Raw genomic sequence first — 21,335 nt, forward strand, 5'->3', positions numbered from 1 at the left:
CAACTCTTATGAATCCATATAAACAGAGTAATGCCACTAAACCTGCATAGCCTGTACATACATGCCAACGCTCCCGATTTAAGCGTGAGACTCCCAATTTTTCATTGAAAAAATCGTACTATTTTTTACTGTCTCCCACTTAACCTATACATACATGCCAACCCTCCCGGGTTTAGGCGCGAGACTCCCGATTTTCATTGAAAAATCGCACAATTTTTTACTGTCTCCCGCCTAAATTAATGCTAATCCCAATACAATCCTATGAGAAAAATAAATGTTTCTGATTGCTGTGGTGAAATCTCCCTCTCAAGGGCTCCCGATTGTTGGCATGTCTACCTATAAAATGAAATTTTTCCCATTTACTATAATCAACTATCACTTCCAAACCTGTCTGCTATCTACAACACAGCTTTAAAAAAACAAATGAATTTCATGCACTTAAAATTCTACTCATTTGCAAAGCATGTTGACCTAACATATTGTAAATAAAATATAAAGGCTGCACATAGTCAAATGAAATGCATGCATACACTATGTTCAGATATCAAACAAGAATACTACCACAAAAACATAAAAATCAACGTCTACATTAACATCAGTGCTATTAACACACAAAATTACTAACTTCTTTCTTTTACAATTGCAGTGAAGACCACCCTCCTAAAAATCAGCAGCATCTAAACTACAAACAACATATCCGAAGAAACCTGCTCATTCCACAAAAAAAAGAGTAAGTACTATACTACCTTAATATTCTTGCTGTTCCTCAAAGACACTGGGCCTCATTACACGGATGGCGGTGAACCATGGCGCTACTAGCGCCATGGTTCATGCCGGTAAAATACCGGCACCGCCTTGGTGGAAAGGGGAATTACTGCCCTATTCCAAGGTTGGCGGGGCGGTAATTCCCCCTTCCACCATTGCCCTTCCCCATTCCCATTTTTGCCCCATAGGGCTCTATGGGAATGGGGAAGGTGCTAATTACGGTACCGCAAATTGCGGTACCGTAATTAGCACCAAAGTCCCTTTGCGGGTTGGTTTTTAACGCCTGCAAAAAGCAGGCGTTAAATTCCCCAACCCTCAAACGGACCTCGTAGTAAGGCGGTAAGGATTTACCGGTACCGGTATTTTACTGGTACCGGTAAATCCTTACCGCCATCCGTGTAATGAGGCCCACTGTGTGGTTCATTCATGTAATTTGCGCACCAAAAAAAAACAGTGATTTCTGAACCATTCTGCCCACAAATCCCCATTTATTAAACAGAGATTAGCAGGCAGAATGGCACACAAATCCCTGTTTTTTGGAACACAAATAACATACTCAACCCTTACAATGTTAGTACTGCAAAACAAAGAACTGTTTTAATTTTATACCATTACGTTTACTATTAATGCTTCTCCTCAACACTAGCTCATTTTCTACTCTCATCTGAACCGCAGTTTAGTAACACACAAATAGAAGAATAGCCTTCCCAACTCATTGTAACTGCCCAATGCACAATCACACACCACCACATACATCTTTCCCATCATACTCAGACCCTCATGCACACAGCACACATACATTGCAAAACGGCCCAACACATACCTTCTTTTTTTTTCAACAGACCCCAAAGAATGCATACCAAAAAGCAAGTCTGTAGAAAGCAACGCAGAAATAGAGCTAATGAAAATAAAAGTGTCCAAAATAAGCATCCATCTCTACCAGAGTGTTACAAAACGTTCAAACAAAACAGCTAATACAGTCATTTAGCGAAACAAAACAAGCTTCTAGTGCAGAAACTTGGCCTCCTCTATCAAAATGTAAAACAAAACAAAAAATGCTTAACAAGAATTTGGCTACCACTACTGCTAAAAGTGCTCCTATAAATCTTGATATACTAGCAAGTAACCATACCAAAAAAAGTATTTTAGCAAAAATGTTCCGCCACAGAGTCCTTCAAAATCTTATAAAAACAGGAGACAAATCATGCACAACCTTTCAAACCTACCGTAGAAAATCTATCTTAGAAGCTTTAATAGACAGTGCAATCCTTCTCAAAAGAAAGTTATTCATTTTAGTGTTAAACAGAATGAAAGCACTAACAAAACTAACTACTAAATTACAAAAAAAGTCTCAATAAATGGAATGTCAACAAAAATGACTTCTTAAATATCTGTGGAGGTGAATGGAGTCACACCACGAGCACAGAACCATATTTTAATGAAGAAGCATACAAACAAAACCAAACAAACACAATTGCCATGCATAGCAGTGGACGAGGTTATGAAAAAATTCATAATACCTTAATGGAACAAGAAATACTGCTTACAAAAATATCCCCAGGAAACTCAGAATTACCTCTCCATTCAACTGATCCAGAACGTCCAGTATACAAATGGCCATGCACGTCAATGTGTAACATTCCCAAAAAATCTTTCAAATCTTTACGCTAGTTCCTCAATCAGTATGTGAAAGGTAAAGACAAAATCAAAATGAAAGTGCTGCAAAATATGGATACCTGTCCAGTGCGCAAATACACAGGACTACAAGGACATTCATTAGCCTGCATTTCAGGACCTATTTGCAAAAGCACCTTCCATCATATCAAAATGATATCAACACATCATTCAACTATAAGGAAGCTAGTCTATAAACTGTACTATGCTAAAAGTCCTGCTTTAGAACTAGCCAATTTAAATAACACTCTTCTACATGGTACACCCAAAGACCTACAAGAAGAAATCGACCGTATCCAGAGCAAATATTTTGGAAGTGAAAGCCACTTATAAAATGCAATAGCTTTACAACAGACTAGCAACAATTCTGCACATGGCAACCTTCGACTACACACATACAAAAAAGAAATACTAAAATTTAAAAGTACATCCGTTGAAGTACCAAACCATGTGTGTGTGTGTTGCCGCAGAACTTTTTACGAAAGTAACACAAAAACTATAGACGTAACATACAAATAGAAGACAATGAAGATTCCAAATGGTTTGAATTAGCTCTCTACCTTGTAGCAGAAAACAAATACGAAATAACTGACCCCTTAATACTTTGCAGTTACTGAACTACAAAACTTGATAACAACCAAGCTCCTTCACGTGCTATCACAAATAACTTGGAATTATTCCCATTACCAAAAACCTTGCAACAACTCAATTTATATGAGAGCATCATATTTCAAGCAATAATACGCCTTCAACCAAAAACAGCAAAATAACCACACTCTGAATTGGTGAAAGGCATTCGTGGCAAAGTAGTTTATTTACCATTAGATCTGAAAGAAAATGTGCACACTCTAGTAGTGCAACGTCCAATAGAGCAATCTTTAATTCTCTATCTTAGTAAATGGTGTACCAACAAAAGACAAAACAATTTGACAACAACTCGTGGACTTACATAAAGTTAGAGAAGCCTTGCAATATCTAAAAGACAATAATGAATACTACAAAGAAATAAATATTGAAGAAAACTTAGGGTAAACAACTGAAATAATTCAAGAGTCACCAGAAACTGGTCAATTTGAACTTCTAGATCCTGCTACAGTATCCAATATTTTAGACCATTATACAATTCATCCATTACACTCTAATAACACCATAGATGATGCACTAGAAACGTACCAAATGCGACAAACCAAAGGATCACCAATGAGCATATGGGAAAAAGTATAGAAGCACATGCTTTTCCTCTACTCTTTCCTACTGGCAAAGGAGGAAGGTACGATGATAGACCCACTCAGATAACAGCTTCAGAATACCGCTCGTTACGAATGTATTCTGAAGATCCCAGATTTAGACAAAATGTGGAATACATATTCCACCTACTCTTTGAATGTGAACTAGCAACTCTATGTTACGGAGATGCACACATATTGAAATCAGGAACCCACTTTCAAAATATGTCAGCTATGCAATTAATACAAAAAGTGCAAGAAAAAGATGGGGTTTTACATTACAAATCTGTTTGTTAACATGCGTGGTATGAAAGAGTACTGGTTCCAACGTCACAGAGATGTACGTTGTATGATAAGAAACCTTGGCCCACCCACTTGGTTTGTTACATTAAGTTGTGCAGAATATGCATGGGAAGATTTACATGATGTCCTACGCATATCAAACAAAAACAAAACAAACATAGATATACTAACACCTGGAGAACGTTGCTCTCTAGATCCTCTTAATATTTCAAGATATTTCCACCATCGTTTCATTGCTATGCTACACTTTATTCGTAATAAAACTGTTCCTCCTCTTGGAGAAGTGCAACACTTCTTTTGGAGAAAAGAATACCAAGCCACAGAAGCACCACATATCCACATGCTTTTATGGATTAAAGATGCTCCTAAATTTGGTCAGGACAGTGATGCCACTGTTTTGCAGTTCATCCAAAAATATGTCACTTGTGAAATCCCTTCACAAACGAGACATAGTGACCTTCATGCAAAAATTGTACAATTTCAAAGACACAAATTTTGCAAATATTGTTGTCGCAAATACAAAAACAAAGGGAAATACTACACCAAATGCTGCTTTGGTTTCCCTAGACCAGTTACAGAAACAGGTGAAGTGAACAACATTCATGTCTTCAGTTAGACATAGGCCCTCATTAGGACTCCGGCGGAAAACCATGGTGCTATTAGCACCATGGTCGATGCCGGAGTCCACCATGGTGGAATGGGGAATTACCACCCCATTCCAAGGTTGGCGGGGCGGTAATTCCCCATGCCACCATGGTCCTTCCCCATTCCCATTTTTGCCCCATAGGGCATAATGGGAATGGGGAAGGCGGTAAGTACGGTACCGCAAAGTGCGGTACCGTACTTACCTTGAGAGTCCCTTTCCGGGCCCCTACTTTAGCGGCTGGTCTAGACCAGCCGTGAAGGTCGGGTCCTGCAAAGGGACCTCGTAGTAAGGCCTTAAGGGTTTAACGGCGCCAACACCTTTTAGGGCGCCGTTAAACCCTTAAGGCCAGGGTCCTAATGAGGGCCATAGTGTTAAAGGTAAATCACCTAAGAACACGTATTACATAAAAAGAACAGAAGAATCAAAATATATCAATGATTACAATGCAATCATTGCCCGCTTATGGAATGCAAACATAGATGTGCAGTACATTGCAGACAATTCCACTGCAGTTGCACGATATGTTACAGCCTACTTAACAAAAGCAGAAAAAACAGAGCGCCAAGACCTCTGGAATGACCTATCATCAGACAAAACACTATCTCAGAAATTGTACAGCTTAGGCATAAAAATGCTCTCTCATAGAGAATGTGGCTCCTATGAAGCTGCAGATCGTTTAACCGGTACTGCTTTGTATGGAAAATCTGAAAATATAGTATGTCTAAGTCTTGGTCCTGCTAAATCTAGAAAAAGAGTTCTCAAATCATATGAAGACATAGAAACAATAGCTAAAAATGATCCCAACAACCAAGACATTTTGAAAAACAATTTACTAGACACATACTACCCGAACAGGAGTACCAGTTTGGAAACCATGTGTCTATACCACATAGCCCAAAACTTTGCATACAAAAATAATATAAAACCCGATGAAAAAAAGGTAGATATAGGGTGACAGATTGTGAAGGCAGCTTAGTGAAACTTACCAACGAAGCTTAATTAATCATATCAAATTGTCATTAAAAAATCCTCAACAGAAAGAACTATATTACATGTGCCTGCTACAACTTTTTAAACCATGGAGAAAAGAAGAAGAGATACTAGATAACTATGACTCCTATGAAGGACGCTTTCAAAGCAAATGAAAGCACTATCACTGATGTAAACTTTACGCAGTACAAAACAATGTTGCACAATGAACAGCAACACGAAGAATAACTCCAGGCCCAACTAGATAAGGACACTCCCAACAGTAGTCAACCTTCTGTAACAGGAAGCCAAGAACCACTGGGACAGCCACTAATAGCAAATGATTTTTGTAACATAAGGGATAGCCTGTAGTTGATCAGGACGTGAAGGCTAGATTGATATTTTGTACAGGGGGTAGTCCTGTCCTCATACATTTATACTACAGTGAATTATCGTAGTAACAGTTCTAACACATCTCCATATTAAGGTTAATACAGCTACATAAGTATGCATCATTGGAGGAAAGTGCAAATCCAAATACTGAAAAACAATTGCAGTGTCCTTTATTAATTAGGCCGCATGTTTAGGCATTGGTAATTCAATGTGGATAATGGAAAATTAAACAAAGAAACATAGAGAATCAACCTTGTCACCAACTTTTGTAAGTTGTATAAAAAGAGAACACATGTATTTCAAATATTTAGTACATATTTCAATAGCATTACATGTCCAGTGGTGACAGGTGGTCACTGAATCTGACCTGTTTTAGTGCATACAGTGCAAAATTCTGAAGTGACTTTTTAGAAATGTACCAACAGTTCAACAGAAAAGTACATTTGCAAAGTTAGTATAGTGTGTTTCCTCCACACTTCTCTACTTGTGCTGTGCTGTATTGCCTGAGTACAGTGTTGCAAAATATTACATCATATTTGCCCACCTAGTGATGTGTTATCACAGTTACAACCAACATTTGCACAGCACAGTGCTTATAGCTTAAGGAAACCTAAAAATAGGGTCTGCTAAAGGCAACGTCAACATAAAGTCGGTATTGTAGATTCAGGTCATTGGTCTGAAAGGGGTATGGTCAGGACCCAATGACATAGGGCGTTTCGGCTGTAATAGGGTAGCAGCCTTCTTCTGGGGCCAGGTAAAGCAGGTCTCCCTATGAATAAAAGCAATATAAAAAATATATTGTTGAATGTTCCAGGAAGTGGATCATTACTAAGAATGTTAAAATGGTAGGTGAGAGGCTGCCCTGGGGGGTGTCCCTCCACTCCCAGACACTGACCTTACACTTGACTGTTTTGGTTATGTGAGCTGGAACTCCCGAGGTTTGGTGCTTGGTGTCCTGGTTGATGTACGGTGTAGGGTATTCTGTGTGGTGATCTGAAATGGCAGCACACGTACAGTGATTTTAGTCATACATGGCTGGAACACCTGACTATAGTTGTGCAATGTAAGAGAGTAACTGGGGTTACCTTGTAACAGCAGGAGAGCTGAGCGTGGTCCTGCAGTTCTCCCGTGATGAGCATTGTGCCCCGTTAGCAGTGGAAAATTTCCTGCCTCGAGGTCTGGGGGCTCAAGTTGTGAATCTGGGGAGCGGGAAGAGGAGACAAAGAGGCCAAGAAGTCTACTGTTATTCATGGAAAAGGCTGGGAGGATCAGTGGCTGGGTGCAAGGAAATGCTTGCCAAGTATGGAGGACTCATCTATAAGCCTCCGTGCGAGCCGCGCACGCTGTGTCCACACTGTAAAGGAGCTTGCGTCACTGTCTGGCCATTCTTTTCTTTTCCTTGATATCTTTGTAGTCTATTGCGAGGTAAGGGTACACATTTTCCAATTTAAAGTTTTGGAACAATGCCTTAAACTTCAAAGAAGCGTGGTGGATATTTAAATTGAAGACCACCTCGAAGGGTCTCAATGAGCTCACATCATTTGAATATCTGTACATGCTTACAGTCTTCCTCTCCAGTCCATGGATCTTCGCAACACTTTTCCAGTTGTCCAGGGCACTGCATGCCCCTCGGGAGCCCAGGTTATGCCCCCTGGCTCTTCCGGGCTTCTATTCCGCAGGCCCTGCCCTGTCAACCCTGCACTGAAGGCCACCCCATCCTGGAGGCCTTCCACTTCATCTTTGCTACTTTTTTCCACATTCTCTGGGGTATAGGCTATAGGACAGCCAGCTTCCCCCTACCCCCTTGTCAGCAAACACCAGCGTACACCACAGCCGGAGATACCCCCAGCCGTGTTCCCTTCCTTCTCCAGCCGCGCCCTGGTTCTGGAGTGCATTTTTAACATTACCTGGCATCCAGGGAGTCAATGCCCGCCTTCTTGCCATCCACCTGTGTCCCACACTTAGCACAGGGTCTCCTACAGCCTCAGCTAATCCCAGCTGCCACTTCCAGCTGCCCCTTCCACACCGCGCCCCGATTCGCATCCCCATTCCCCTGGAGACCCGGCATTAACACCACAGCGCATGCGCGAGGCTCAGACACGATTCCCGCACTCATGCGCATTACATATATGCGTCACAGCTCCTTTACAGTGTGGACACAGCACGCGCGGCTCGCACGGAGGCTTATAGGTGAGTCCTCCATACTTGGCAAGCATTTGCTGGCACCCAGCCACTGATCCTCCCAGCCTTTTCCATGAATAACAGCAAGTCTTGGCCTCTTTGTCTCCTCTTCCCGCTCCCCAGATTCACAACTTGAGCCCCCAGACCTTGAGGCAGGACATTTTCCACTGCTAACGAGGCACAATGCTCATCACGGGAGCACTGCAGGACCACGCTCAGCTCTCCTGCAGTTACAAGGTAACCCCAGTTACTCTCTTACATTACACAACTATAGTCAGGTGTTCCAGCCATGTATGACTAAAATCACTGTACGTGTGTTGCCATTTAAGATCACCACACAAAATACTCTACACCGTACATCAACCAGGACACCAAGCACCAAACCTCGGGAGTTCCAGCTCTCATAACCAAAACAGTCAAGTGTAAGGTCAGTGTCTGGGACTGGAGGGAGACCCCCCAGGGCAGCCTCTCACAGACCCTTTTAACATTCTTAGTAATGATCCACTTCCTGGAACATTCAACAATATATTTTTTATATTGCTTTTATTCATAGGGAGACCTGCTTTACCTGGCCCCAGAAAAAGGCTGCTACCCTCTTACAGCCAAAACATCCTATGTCATCATGCCCTGACCCCACTCCTTTCAGACCAATGACCTGAATTTACAATACCACCTTTATGTTGACGTCGCCTTTAGCAGGCCCTATTTTTAGGTTTCTTTAAGCTATAAGCACTGTGCTGTGCAAATGTTGGTTGTAACTGTGATAACACATCACTAGGTGGGAAAATATGATGTAATATTTTGCAACACTGTACTCAGGCAATACAACACAGCACAAGTATAGAAGTGTGGAGGAAACACACTATACTAACTTTGCAAATGTACTTTTCTGTTGAACTGTTGGTACATTTCTAAAAAGTCACTTCAGAATTTTGCACTGTATGCACTAAAACAGGTCAAATTCAGTGACCACCTGTCACCACTGGACATGTAATGCTATTGAAATATGTACTAAATATTTGGAATATATGTGTTCTTTTTTTATACAACTTACAAAAGTTGGTGACAAGGTTGATTCTCTATGTTTCTTTTTTTAATTTTCCATTATCCACATTGAATTATCAATGCCTAAACATGCGGCCTAATTAATAAAGGACACTGCAATTGTTTTTCCAGCATTTGGATTTGCACTTTACTCCAATGATGCATACTTATCTAGATGTTCTAACCTTAATATGGAGATGTGTTAGAACTGTTACTACGATAATTCACTGTAGTATAAATGTATGAGGACAGGACTAACCCCCGTACAAAAAAAAACGAATAGCAAATGAGGTAGAATTAGCTATGACAGAAGTAGAAAACACTATGAAGAGGATACAGAAGACTTAAATATACTACAATGAAAACTGCAAACAAAGAAAGAGGGGGGGGATTTGCCCCATGAGCAGAAAAGGAGGGGACAAAAGACCAAAATAACACCGTAGATCCCTTACTGCTATGTATCAAAATCAACATGATTAAATTGTTCAAAAAAGTACCAAACTCTGGTATCATGCATTTTTATGAAATTCTCTGAAAACAAAAAGGGCAAATTTCTAGAAAGTTATTTGAAAAGTTTATTATTTAGACAAAGAAAATCCTGATGAGCATAAAGGTTGTAATAACAAAGAAGTATAACAGAAATTGTTAAAACACTCACAGTTGTAATTCACAATTTTGTTTAAAGAACAGAAAACAATCAATTATTCTTTTTTTGAGAAGCAGAAAAAAATATTTTTTAAAATAGGTTCTTCTTTGTTGTAAAGTCACAAAGAAGAAGTAAAAAAGTAATGGAGTACTAGTGGAGAGAAGATATATGGACGGTTCTTAAGGTAAACAGTTCTTCCTTCTCTACACAGAACAACCGTATCCTCTCAAACTCTAACTCCAATATTCCTAATGAAAGGTCTGCCTACGTGTAGGTGTCAAAAAAATATTTCAAGAAAAATCAAGGTTGACATCATCACAACAACGTTTCGGCTGAAATGCCGCCTGTCTGGCCATAGTTTCTTTACATAGTTGAAAGTTGCCTTCCTCAGGGCGAAAGAACCTCACAACAGTTTAACCCTGTGGGGAAGCAGACATGAAAGAAAATAAAATTAAATTTAAAAGCATAATGGGAGCGAACTCCAAAATTTGAGTAAAGTTGCGCTTGTTGTTTAAAAGAGAATAAATTAGGAAATAAATTACCTCAATTTTGTAGGCTGTGGATAAGTTAGAAAAACAGGCGTGAAAACGGGCTCAGGGGCCCACAACAGTAATGCCTGAAGAGCGGAACTACAATGAAAACTGAACAAAGAGCAGCACACCATTTTTGAAGAAGTAACAAAAGAAATTGCACATGGTGTACAACATGAAAATAAACAATGTACCTGCCAAAATTACAAACCTATACTATTATATGTCAGTGGTGAAGCTGGTTCAGGCAATACATTCTTAATCAAAATCATCAGCAAGTTCCTTCAACAATTGACAAACAACAAACTGTCAGCTGTTGTAACTGCCCCCACAGGTTTAGCTGCCTACAACATAGGCGTTGTCACTTTACACCGATTATTATTCCTTCCAGTAGAACACCAAAACAAATTAGACTATTACAAACTTTCTACAGAAGCTGCAATGGAACTACGCAGAGTGTTAAAACAAATGAAAATACTACTAATAGATGAAGTGAGCATGGTCTCTAACCTAATGGTGGTTTTGATTCACCTCAAATTGCAAGAAGTACTTAAAACAAACTACGAAGATCTTTTTGGAGGAAAAGACATTATTGTTTTCTGAGATCTTCTTCAATTGACACCAGTGAAAGGTGAACCTATTTTTAAAACCTTAGGACACAAACTCTGCCGTAAAACTGTTGGCAGCATAGGAAATGTCAACCTTTGGCAACATTTCCAATACAGAGAATTAGCAGAAAACATGCACCAATCTGCAGACCTCACTTACGCCAACATTTTTAAAAGTATTAGAGTTGGTGTACTATCTCAAGAAGCACAAGCAATATTAAAAACCCGGCACATCCATGCACTTTATGGCGATAACTCATGTGCTACTGATGTTATGGAACAATTAGCACACAAAAATGTCAATTGTATGTCCTTAATGCCAACTCTTGCAAGCTGTTGCAAATTCAATGAAACAATGTTGAAAAAAGAAATGCAACCAATAATTGAAATTTGCTCCACAGAAAAACTGGACGTACATGGTATGACACTACCCATGTGTCAACAAGCCACAACAAGACTAAATACCTTAGGAAATTCTATCTGCAACACAGCTGGTTTGGAGAAAATATTAAAATTATCCTTAAACTGTAGAGTAATACTTAAACGTAACCTTGACGTGGAGCAAGGACTAGTTAATGGAGCACTGGGTACAGTTGTTGGCTTTCAAACGTGACAACAACATTCAGTTTGTCAATATTCTTCAGTTTGTCAATATTCTCTTTGACAAACTATCAGAAGTAAAAAGGATAGGGTGTTCAACAGCTCGATTCCTTCTCTTCAAAGACATGTATGTACGCAGAGAACAATTTTCTCTAACTCTAACATATGCAGTCACCATTCATAAATCACAAGGTCTTACCCTAGACAAAGCATTGATAGATATTGGTAACACAGTCTTTAAAGAAAGCATGAGCTAGGTAGCACTATCACGCTTAGGTACACTTGACGGTCTATTTCTAATCAACTTTGATGCAAGTAAAGTAAACGCTGATACTCCTTGCATTTTAGAATACAATAGACTACATTCACTATACACCCCCATCTAAAAACATATCCTGTTCTACAAAAAGGAAAACGTTGTTAAAGAAAACTAATTTAAACAGAAATGCAACAGCATCTGACTGCAAATCCTCCAAAGAGAGTAAAAGAAGCTGATACTTCATCATTTACCACAACCAAAGAAGAACCTATTACTCAAAGTAATTCAGGTACTTCTTCATAGAAGCAACACACACTCCGAAAAAATGACTTGGACACAGAACTATCTGGTCCATTCAAATTTTCAAATATAACTGGTGTAAATTGCTACGCAAATGTAGCAATGAATATTCTATTTCAATTGCCACAAATTGTTGACAACATTTACTTACACAGTACAGACCAATTGTGTTTTCAAATGTTAGTCCTTCATAGAAACGCAACAAACAATCCTGACAACACGTATAGTGTTCATGGAATAAGACAAGAATTGGACTGCTGTGCTGGAATGGTGAAATTCACTATAAACTCACAAGAAGATCCACAAGAATTTCTAATGTACTTACTACAAATACTGGAAAACAAAAACATAACTATAAATTAAATCTTCCAGATTTCATACATTTGGAAATATACATGCACTTTCTGCAACAATGTGACACAGGAACAAATCCCTAATGAGCGCTTTGTGTATGTATCCGTACCTAATTGTGAATCCGTTCCATTTCAGCAACTTGTACAAAATGCAAACCATGGTAGATTATGTACTACCTGCAATTCAGATAATCACTCCACCTTACTAATACAAACACATAGTAACTACGTAATACTAATGCTTCTACGTTACAATGCAGATGGTACCAAAAACAACTGCAAGCTGACCGGATTCACACACGGTCAAGTATCACTTGGTAATAAAACCTTCACAACAATAGGTATAATCTACCACGCAGGAGCCTCAACCAATGCATGTCACTACACTGCATATATAAAAAAGAAATGTTGATGGTTCAAATGTAATGATAGTACCATTACTCTTAAGCAGAGATTACCAGAAAATCTTACAAACGCTTATTTAATCTTCTTAAAACCAAAATGTAATAACTAATCTGTACTTAAACATTAGCAAAACTTCAATTAAAAAACTATAAACTGTTAGAAAACACCAACAGGTATCTAATTGTCCCAAGATTCTATAACAACCAAACAGATAAATGAATACCACTAAATTATAACACAAAATAGACAGAATATGCCAACAGATGTCTAACTGCTCCAAAAAATCTGCAAAATCTACCCCCACCTGCGAGGCTAAGAACCTCGGGGTCATCTTTGACTCCACCCTTTCCTTCTCCGCCCACATCTCTGAGGTCTCTAAAAAGTCAAATTTCTGACTGCAACTCCTCTCAGGTACTCTGCCTTTCCTCTCCTTCCCCCAGAAGCTCATGGTATCCCAAGCTCTCGTTCTCTCTAACTTGGACTATTGTAACAGCCTCTTTCTAAATCTGCCTGCCTCTACTCTCCGCCCTCTGCAACTAATCCAGAACAGGACTGCAAGACTTGTCCTTGGCCTCAAGCCCTGGGATCGTATCTCTCCAGCTCTGAAATCTCTCCACTGGCTCCCAGCGGATGCAAGGATTAAATTCAAAACCCTGTGCATTGTGCACAAAGCTTTCTGGGGCCTGGGTCCAAAATACCTTCAGCTATCGCTCCGCAAATACCTAACCTCTCGAGCTCTTCGCTCCTCTACCTCCAACTCCCTCAGGGTCAGTCGTTTTTCTAAGAAACGAGCTGGGGGTAGATCTCTGTCTTCGGCTGGGGCCTCCCTCTGGAACAGCCTCCCTGCCACTCTAAAACGGTATCAGGTAATATTATCCCCACCAAAAATATCGCCGTACATATGGTCGTCGGGAACGGCCATAGGCGATATTTTTGGTGGGGATAATTTATGGGTAAATGGATGGATGGTTTGCGGGGGTGTCCTCCGCTCCCTTTTAAAATATATGGGAGTTGCGGGGGTGTCCCCCGCAGGTTCCAGGGGGTAATAACACCGCAAAAATCTGGCGAAATGTTTGTATGGCGATATTGTTGCGGCAATATTATCACATGGAACCTCTAAAACTTGAGGAGAACCATCTCCGGTTACGGAAGCACCCCAAGACCTTCCTCTTTTCTTTTGCCTTCGCCCCCCCTCTCCCCTGCTGATCTGTTCTCTCTTGGCACCGTGCACCTGGCCACCCTCTGTCCTTCAGGCCCAGGTAATCAATCAATCAATCAACAGATAGAACATTAGCCAGAAACAACAAGTGAACACTGAAAACAAACAAACAAATAGACTGTAGCATAACAAAAAAAGGTTTTTTAATCCGACATGGATTTTCTTTCCCACAGACCCAATGATTTGAAAAACAAACACAGCAACTGAGCAAATTGCACTGTACACTGGTTTGTAAACTACTAAAGATGAGGGTCGAAAAAAAGCTGAAATGTCTATTATGCAATGTCTTTATAAAATACATACACTAACATGCTCTTTTCTTTTATCACAGAAATTGAAAACGTAATATGTACTCCAGTTACCAAACTCATGAAAAAAATATATCCAATTTCAAAAAATCAAACAGTAAGTATATTCTAATAGAACGCATAAATACTGCTGCATAACAGAACCATTGAAGCAAACATCTAACCATACACCACAATATAAGCTCTTTGAAAACAATATAAGAAAACCTCTTCCAAGAATGAACAAAAGCTAAGACAACTTGTTCTGTGGGTTCAATGCAGATCCACTCAGGGGGATCTTAAGTATGTTTTAGATCAAACTTTACCTTACCTTATTTATCTGACTGACCTTGCCCATGGCGACAGTGAATGTCGGGCAAATCTCTTATGAGCAAGAGTGCAAACTAGCTGGTTATATTCTGCAAACAAATGCAGTAGGACATTACTGTTATTGTAAAAAAATATGTGTAGTACTATTGCTGTAAAGGTGTTATCAAATGCAGTGCTGCAAATGAAATTCAGACAAGTGCAAGTTCGTTTTCTTTAAGCAATGCAAACAATGTAAGACCAACACATGTGTTAACATCAAATAAATATTGTGCAAGTACTGAACTGTTGCTAAATATTTAAGGAACGGAATAATGCTTTATTATGTATACTTACAACTTTCCAATTCAAGTGAGCAGTTCTGCGTGTCCAGAGGAAACTTGCTAAAATCCATGAAGCACATAGCAGAAACTGTTATCCTGCAAAAAAGGAACGCACATTACAATGGACTACTAGACCAAATACAGTCATTGCTGTTGTAGCACTAAAGCTGGGTGTGATGCATGTTCGTAACCAACTATTCGTGAGAAGAGAATCCATAGTTTAATAGCGTACAAGGCATAGACGATCAAACATGAAACTCTTTATAAACACCCCTGCAACAAGGTCTTGAAACATGGAAAATATGACACTAATACAAACAAAGGGCCATAGGATCTGATTCTAAAGGATTTGAGACAGACGTGAGCAATTTTGTGTGAATTGCATGTGAACATCTCAAAGATGTTCAAGGCATCTCCAGATTTGCTCCAGTGAAACAGTATACTCTTTGCAAACCAGATTTAAGGTAGCAGCAGGTGTACATCTGAGTTAATTACTGGCCTCTCTTCATTTGTGCCAGTGCCAGTCAACATCTGTACGACTCAGGCCTCATAAACTGGGCTTCTACTCAAGCCAGCAATATAGGAGATTTAACTGCACAATACAGCAATCAGATTTCGCTTACACGTCACATGTTTGGATCACAGCAGGCCTGATTCAAGCCCTTAGCTATCTGATGTCAGTACATTGAGTACAGTTCAGTTTGGATAATAGTAAAACAGTTTATTCTGAACAGCCTCTGCTGAAGTAGCAGGCACAATGTTAAGAAAAGTAAGTTATTACAACAATATATCGTATGAACAGAGAAAAGCAGTTCAACACATTGGAAACACCAATGATATATCTGCATACACGTACAATCAAGAAAGTGCAATGTGTGTATATATCCATGAGCATGTAAAGGCAGCTAGATGTCATTAAATAGGCAGTGGCATCAACGATGTGTTTCTCATTGCTCGGTAGCCTTTGGGTGACCCTAGCCCACAGAGGTTACACGTCTGGGATGAAATCCTTGGTTGGCTAAAGCAGGTTTAAAAAATACGTTGGAACTACATTGACTCCCATGGTCACTACCAGCTGCAATGTATCCTTTGCTCATTTCTTAGAATCTCTGGTATTTTGACAACCTGAGCAACACGTTCCTGACTAAGGGGAGGTAACGCATCATGCATGGGGATGAGGCAACATCCCGCCCAGAAGCCGGCAGGGCCCACACGATAAAACGGCAAGTAGTGAGTGTATTTTTCTAATATGCTTTCATTCACATGCAAGGATGAGAAGTGCAGCTGGTTCAACTAATCATATTCACGTGTACGCTGGTTAAACAAATTAACATGTTTTAAATACAAGTTTTAAGAATTGAAAAATGAAAGTTTTTTCATTTAAATTAAAATAGACGTTTTGGTCTAGTGAGGATTTATTTTGCCACCAGGTTAAGTGTACATATTTGCTTTCTTTGTGACTTACACATAGGCTTTTCAAACATGTCTGTCTGTACTTGTGAAAATTTTAACATGGGGTTGATTCACGCATGTCAACATTATTATTATTATTTTTTTTGTATTTGGTTTGTTCCGAACCTTTACAAAAGGGAAACAACAATAAACCGATACACAGCAGAAAATCAGAGCAATCATAAAAAACAGACATAAAAATCCATACATTAATACAAATGTTAAAATCTCATATAATAGTACACATGTTAAAAAGTAACCATTGAACGTTCTGACTCATCCTGTATCCAAAGAATGAGGATCTCATAAACAATTCTAAAAGCGGTCCACCAGCCCAAAACATTAAGGTATTTCATTTGATGTTGATATTTTCCATGTTTTTACAAATGCAGCTATTGCCAGCCCTTCAGCGGTCGAAGTTGGATTTAACAATCTTTTCCACATGTCATTTAGGTCCCAATTATTAACAGCACCTACAATTCTATTAACATATGTTAGTTCAAACAGTAGGGCTGGACAATCCACAAACAGGTGTCTGATATTCTCAACAACCTTATTGTCATTAAAATGTCTACAAGATGAATTTGAGGTATCAGGAAGTCACCGCCTTATCAGAATCTCCTTTGTATGGAGTATCATGTAACGAAAATATTTATTCAAAAAGACTAATAAGTAAGGGCCTACCCTTACTCTCCTCTTGTATTCATAAGACAAGTGTTGAAGAGAACCAAAACCATGAAAGGTGTACACCGTCTTTATCCAAATGTGCTTGTACAGGGCCACTTTAACCTTCCCCAGCGTTAGTTTTTTAAAAGTCTACCGTTAAGCCCACTTGCCTAGGAAGCCTACTGATCGAGACCCTGTCTGTCTATCCAATGCAAATTGGGCTTCTGAGTATAATGTGCCTTGCTCAGATGTAAGGGTTTTGTAATATAAGTACAGAGTCTGCCACTGCACACGAACTGTAAGTGAAAGAAACCCTAATTAATATCTGAAGGCTGCTACAGGGATAGCATTGGGAATTCTCAAGACAAACCTCCACATTTTTCCCTCAATTGTGTCGAGCCGGAGTTGCAAGTTATTTGGCCAAAGTTCCAACCCGTATATCAACTTTGGAATAACCTTCTGCACATAAAATTGTAGGCTGGCCTTAATAGAGAACCTTCAATATCTCTTATCGATCAGGCTCAGCTGGTTAGTCAAATTCTTCGCCTTCCAAATTATTAATGCCTGTATGTCTTGGAACTTGGGTCGAGAGGAAAAATAATAACCTAAATATGTCAAACTGGAAACTTCTTCCAATTCTTTTCACTATAACCAGCATTTGCCTCCCTCATACTTCCTGCCCCTTGTTTTTTGTGGATTAATCTCGAACGCATTCTCCTTAGCATAGTTAGTAAAGGCTATTAGGAGTCTGCACATACCTATCTTTGATCAATCGAAGAGCAGAAAGTCATCTGCATGTGCCATCCATGAGGTTTTTACCTCACTGAAGATAGGCGGAATTAACGCTGCCGGGTTCAGAGGTTCCCCAATGTCTGAGACACATAAGTTAAAAAGGCAGGCAGCAAACACGCATCCCTGCTTCGTGACAGACCCCTGCTTGAGTTAATCGTACGTGAATACTTGTTTTACATGTAGGCAAATAATCAAATGTAGGAGATCTATAGGTAGCCCCCAATTTGCCAAATTGGACCACAGCCTCCCATGGTCCACCCTGCCAAGGGCCACAGATAGGTCTATTGATGCAACTAAAACTGTTTGCCATAGCGTCCTCCAAGCGTATTCTTGAAGTTCCGGCATGAGCGCACCGCTTATATTAGTGGAATGTCCACAGCGAAAGCCTGTTTACAGGCAGCCTAATCTAATAGTGGACCTTACCCACCTCTCTAAATGACCCACTAGAACACCTGCAAAAATCTTCCTTTCCACATCTAGAAGGGCGATAGGTCGATAGTTCTGCAGGTCTCTCCTATCCCCCTTCTTGTAACCAGGGACTACATGGGACAGGCTCCCTGTCCAAGGAACACTTTCCCTGTCCACCACACTAAAATATTTATTTTCAAGTTTTTATACTTTGCTCACCTGACCCATTCCTTATTGACCTAATCGGTCTTATGAATAACTGTTTTTTGTGACAAATTTTTCATTATAATGGTGTAAGGGCACACTGTGATTTTCTGTGTAACAGGACGGGCCACTGTCATATTAGACAAGCAGAGAGACATACTATTTGCACATTCCTCCACTCGAAAACAGGCTAGTTTCCATTCATATGTTGAATTATGCAAGAGGTCCATAAGTGCTTTGTTCAGCTTCATTGGGGCTCCATGAGTCCATCTCAAAGTTTTCCTTCTATTATTAACAGTCAGATTCACTGGACCATTTAGCTTTATCTCAGCATACTCCGTTTATTCTCCACAACTGAGATTTCACTGAAGGCCTTAAGTAGGAGACGGTCCACAAAGATGTAATCCAGCATTGAGCAACTTGCCCCTCTATGCCATGTAGCTAGTCGTTTGTCCGTAGAATGGTTGACCCCATTGATCATGCGTAAGTCCAGTGACCTCATAGTGGTTACCCAATTTAATCCTGACAATGCTTTAAAACTCTTAGGGACAGGCTCAACATTAACACAGCCAAAAACGTCTTCTAATAGGGTGTCAGGGCAGTCAGCATTTAAATCTCCAGCAACCAGAATCAACCCCCTCTTGTTTAACATTTTCCAATCTGACATACACAGTCACAGACTGTTTAGGAAATCATCCAGGTCAGCTGTCACTTAATGGCAATAAATGTCTACCAGGAGGATGTTATAAGATACCGAAAGTAGTGTTTTGTACCACCCTTGGCGTAAACAGGTATGCAGTGATATTCACCAGACAACTTTTTTGCTTCAGGTTTCTTGATCGATAATGTGTATATCAAGACTCTGATTGATGCTTTTAAGATTTTGATGAATTTTGATTTCTACCATTACAACAAATAAATTAACCTAAGTAGTGCCCACCCTACATACCTCTTTCTACCCGTATCCTTTTAAACTAAGGGTGGAGGCACACATTTAGTAATGTCTTATGAAGATATATCAAATATTACTAATAAACATGCACACACATCCAGGTTTTCTCCTGTCGAAGCAGAGGCTATGCTAAATTTAATTAAAGATACAGGATCTAGCATTAATTTAATAGATCCAGCTAGGAAGCTCAAACAAATTCAATACCTTATCAGGAAGGAGGTAAACCACAAACTACATGCAACAACTTTAACAAAGTACTATTGTTTACTGCAAAGACATAGACAACATTACAAGTGGATTATCATCATCTTTATGTGTTGACGAAGTAAGCAAGACCCTAGAGGACATTAACACCAAACTGGAAGCAAACAAATTAGAATTGGAAAATAAGAAAATTCACAAATTTAAACGGTATACGTATGATTATCTTAACAACAAAGTTTACTCATGGATGGATAAATATAGGAATCAAGGAACACTTTTTCAACACAGATACTTAACATACCAGTCCAATTCCGACTCAGATGCCCAAACAAGACCTTCCACATCTCTGCCACCAATGGGCGACACAGAAGAAGAACACTCGTTGACTAATGGAACTCATCTCACAAGGAGACCAAATACATGCTTCACCACACCTCCACAACAACTTTTTTTAGGAACCGACGCAAGAAGAAAATAACCTGGAGGGGCAACAGGAAAAGGAGTAACCCAGAAACCAGAGGCGAGGTACCTGAGTAGAAAAACCTAGTCATTAATATATCCAGACATGTCCTCAGCCAACCAGAAACCGAGATCCTACAGGAGGGACTCCGTTTTGTACCAATTTATGGTACCAGTTTTTTCAACACCAAAACTGAGATATTTAAACCGCAAAATGAAACTGAAAGCCTTCTTTGCATAGAATGCTATGGAAACAGATGAACCATCTACTGAACATCTTGAGATCAGTCCCAATAGCAATTTCTTTCCTCCATTACCGTATAGCACCATCAATGTGCTCCTGACAACACTCTTGCGAGATCTGAAGAAAGTATCATATAAACCATCCAAGTACAAGAACCTGAATGCAAAAGAAATAGGAACTATCTGAAATCTTTACGAAGATGAACATATTGTCATTCGACCAGCCGACAAGTGTGGTGCACTGGTGATCCATAATGTGGAAGATTATGGTGACGAATGCTCAAGACAACTTAAAGATGCCAGTATTACCAACTTTTTGCCCGTTAACCTAACATGAGAAATCACCGAAAATATGGAGGCTGTTCTAGACATGGCCCTAGAGAACGATTGGATTAATGAAAAAACATGCACGTTTCTTTTACAAGATTATCCCAAAATTCCTCATTTTTATTTTCTCTCTAAGGTAGAATCTTACAGCTGATCATACAGAAGTACCCGACATACATAAAGGATACAACTGATTTCTTAAACAGGCTCAAGAATATCATTATCCAAGAGAACAACATTTTAGTCACCATTGATGTCTGCAGCCTGTACACATCGATTCCACACAACTTGGGACAACACGCAGTTGAATGGCTGTTTTTGCATGAAGAAGTTGGCGCATCTAAAGAGTGGATAATAATCCTCCTAGAGTTTATTTCTCAGTATGCGTACTTTAAACTTAATGGTAAATATTATCTACAAACCAGTGGAACCGCGATGGGGCCCACTATTGCCCCAGCATATGCAAATGCCTTCATGCTAAAATTTGAGGACAAGCACATCATCAAACTTCCTGTGTCTCACAAATAGATCACACATTGCGGCTGCTACATAGATGATATTTTCATGGTC

The 21,335-nt window shown here is 39.6% G+C and overlaps 1 protein-coding gene across 3 annotated transcripts in view; it reads right to left on the minus strand.

The window, feature by feature from the left end:
• The window catches only part of GABRR3 (gamma-aminobutyric acid type A receptor subunit rho3), a 2,040,413-nt gene that overhangs the window by 1,275,366 nt on the left and 743,712 nt on the right, over positions 1–21,335 (minus strand). For all 3 annotated transcript variants that reach the window (XM_069639257.1, XM_069639256.1, XM_069639260.1), the window contains exon 5: positions 15,072–15,154. In XM_069639257.1, coding sequence (XP_069495358.1) covers positions 15,072–15,154 — 83 coding nt within the window. The remainder of the gene's footprint in view (positions 1–15,071; positions 15,155–21,335) is intronic.

Source organism: Ambystoma mexicanum, chromosome 7q (assembly GCF_040938575.1).
Source record: "Ambystoma mexicanum isolate Mex_15411 chromosome 7q, UKY_AmexF1_1, whole genome shotgun sequence".
Taxonomy (NCBI): domain Eukaryota; kingdom Metazoa; phylum Chordata; class Amphibia; order Caudata; family Ambystomatidae; genus Ambystoma; species Ambystoma mexicanum.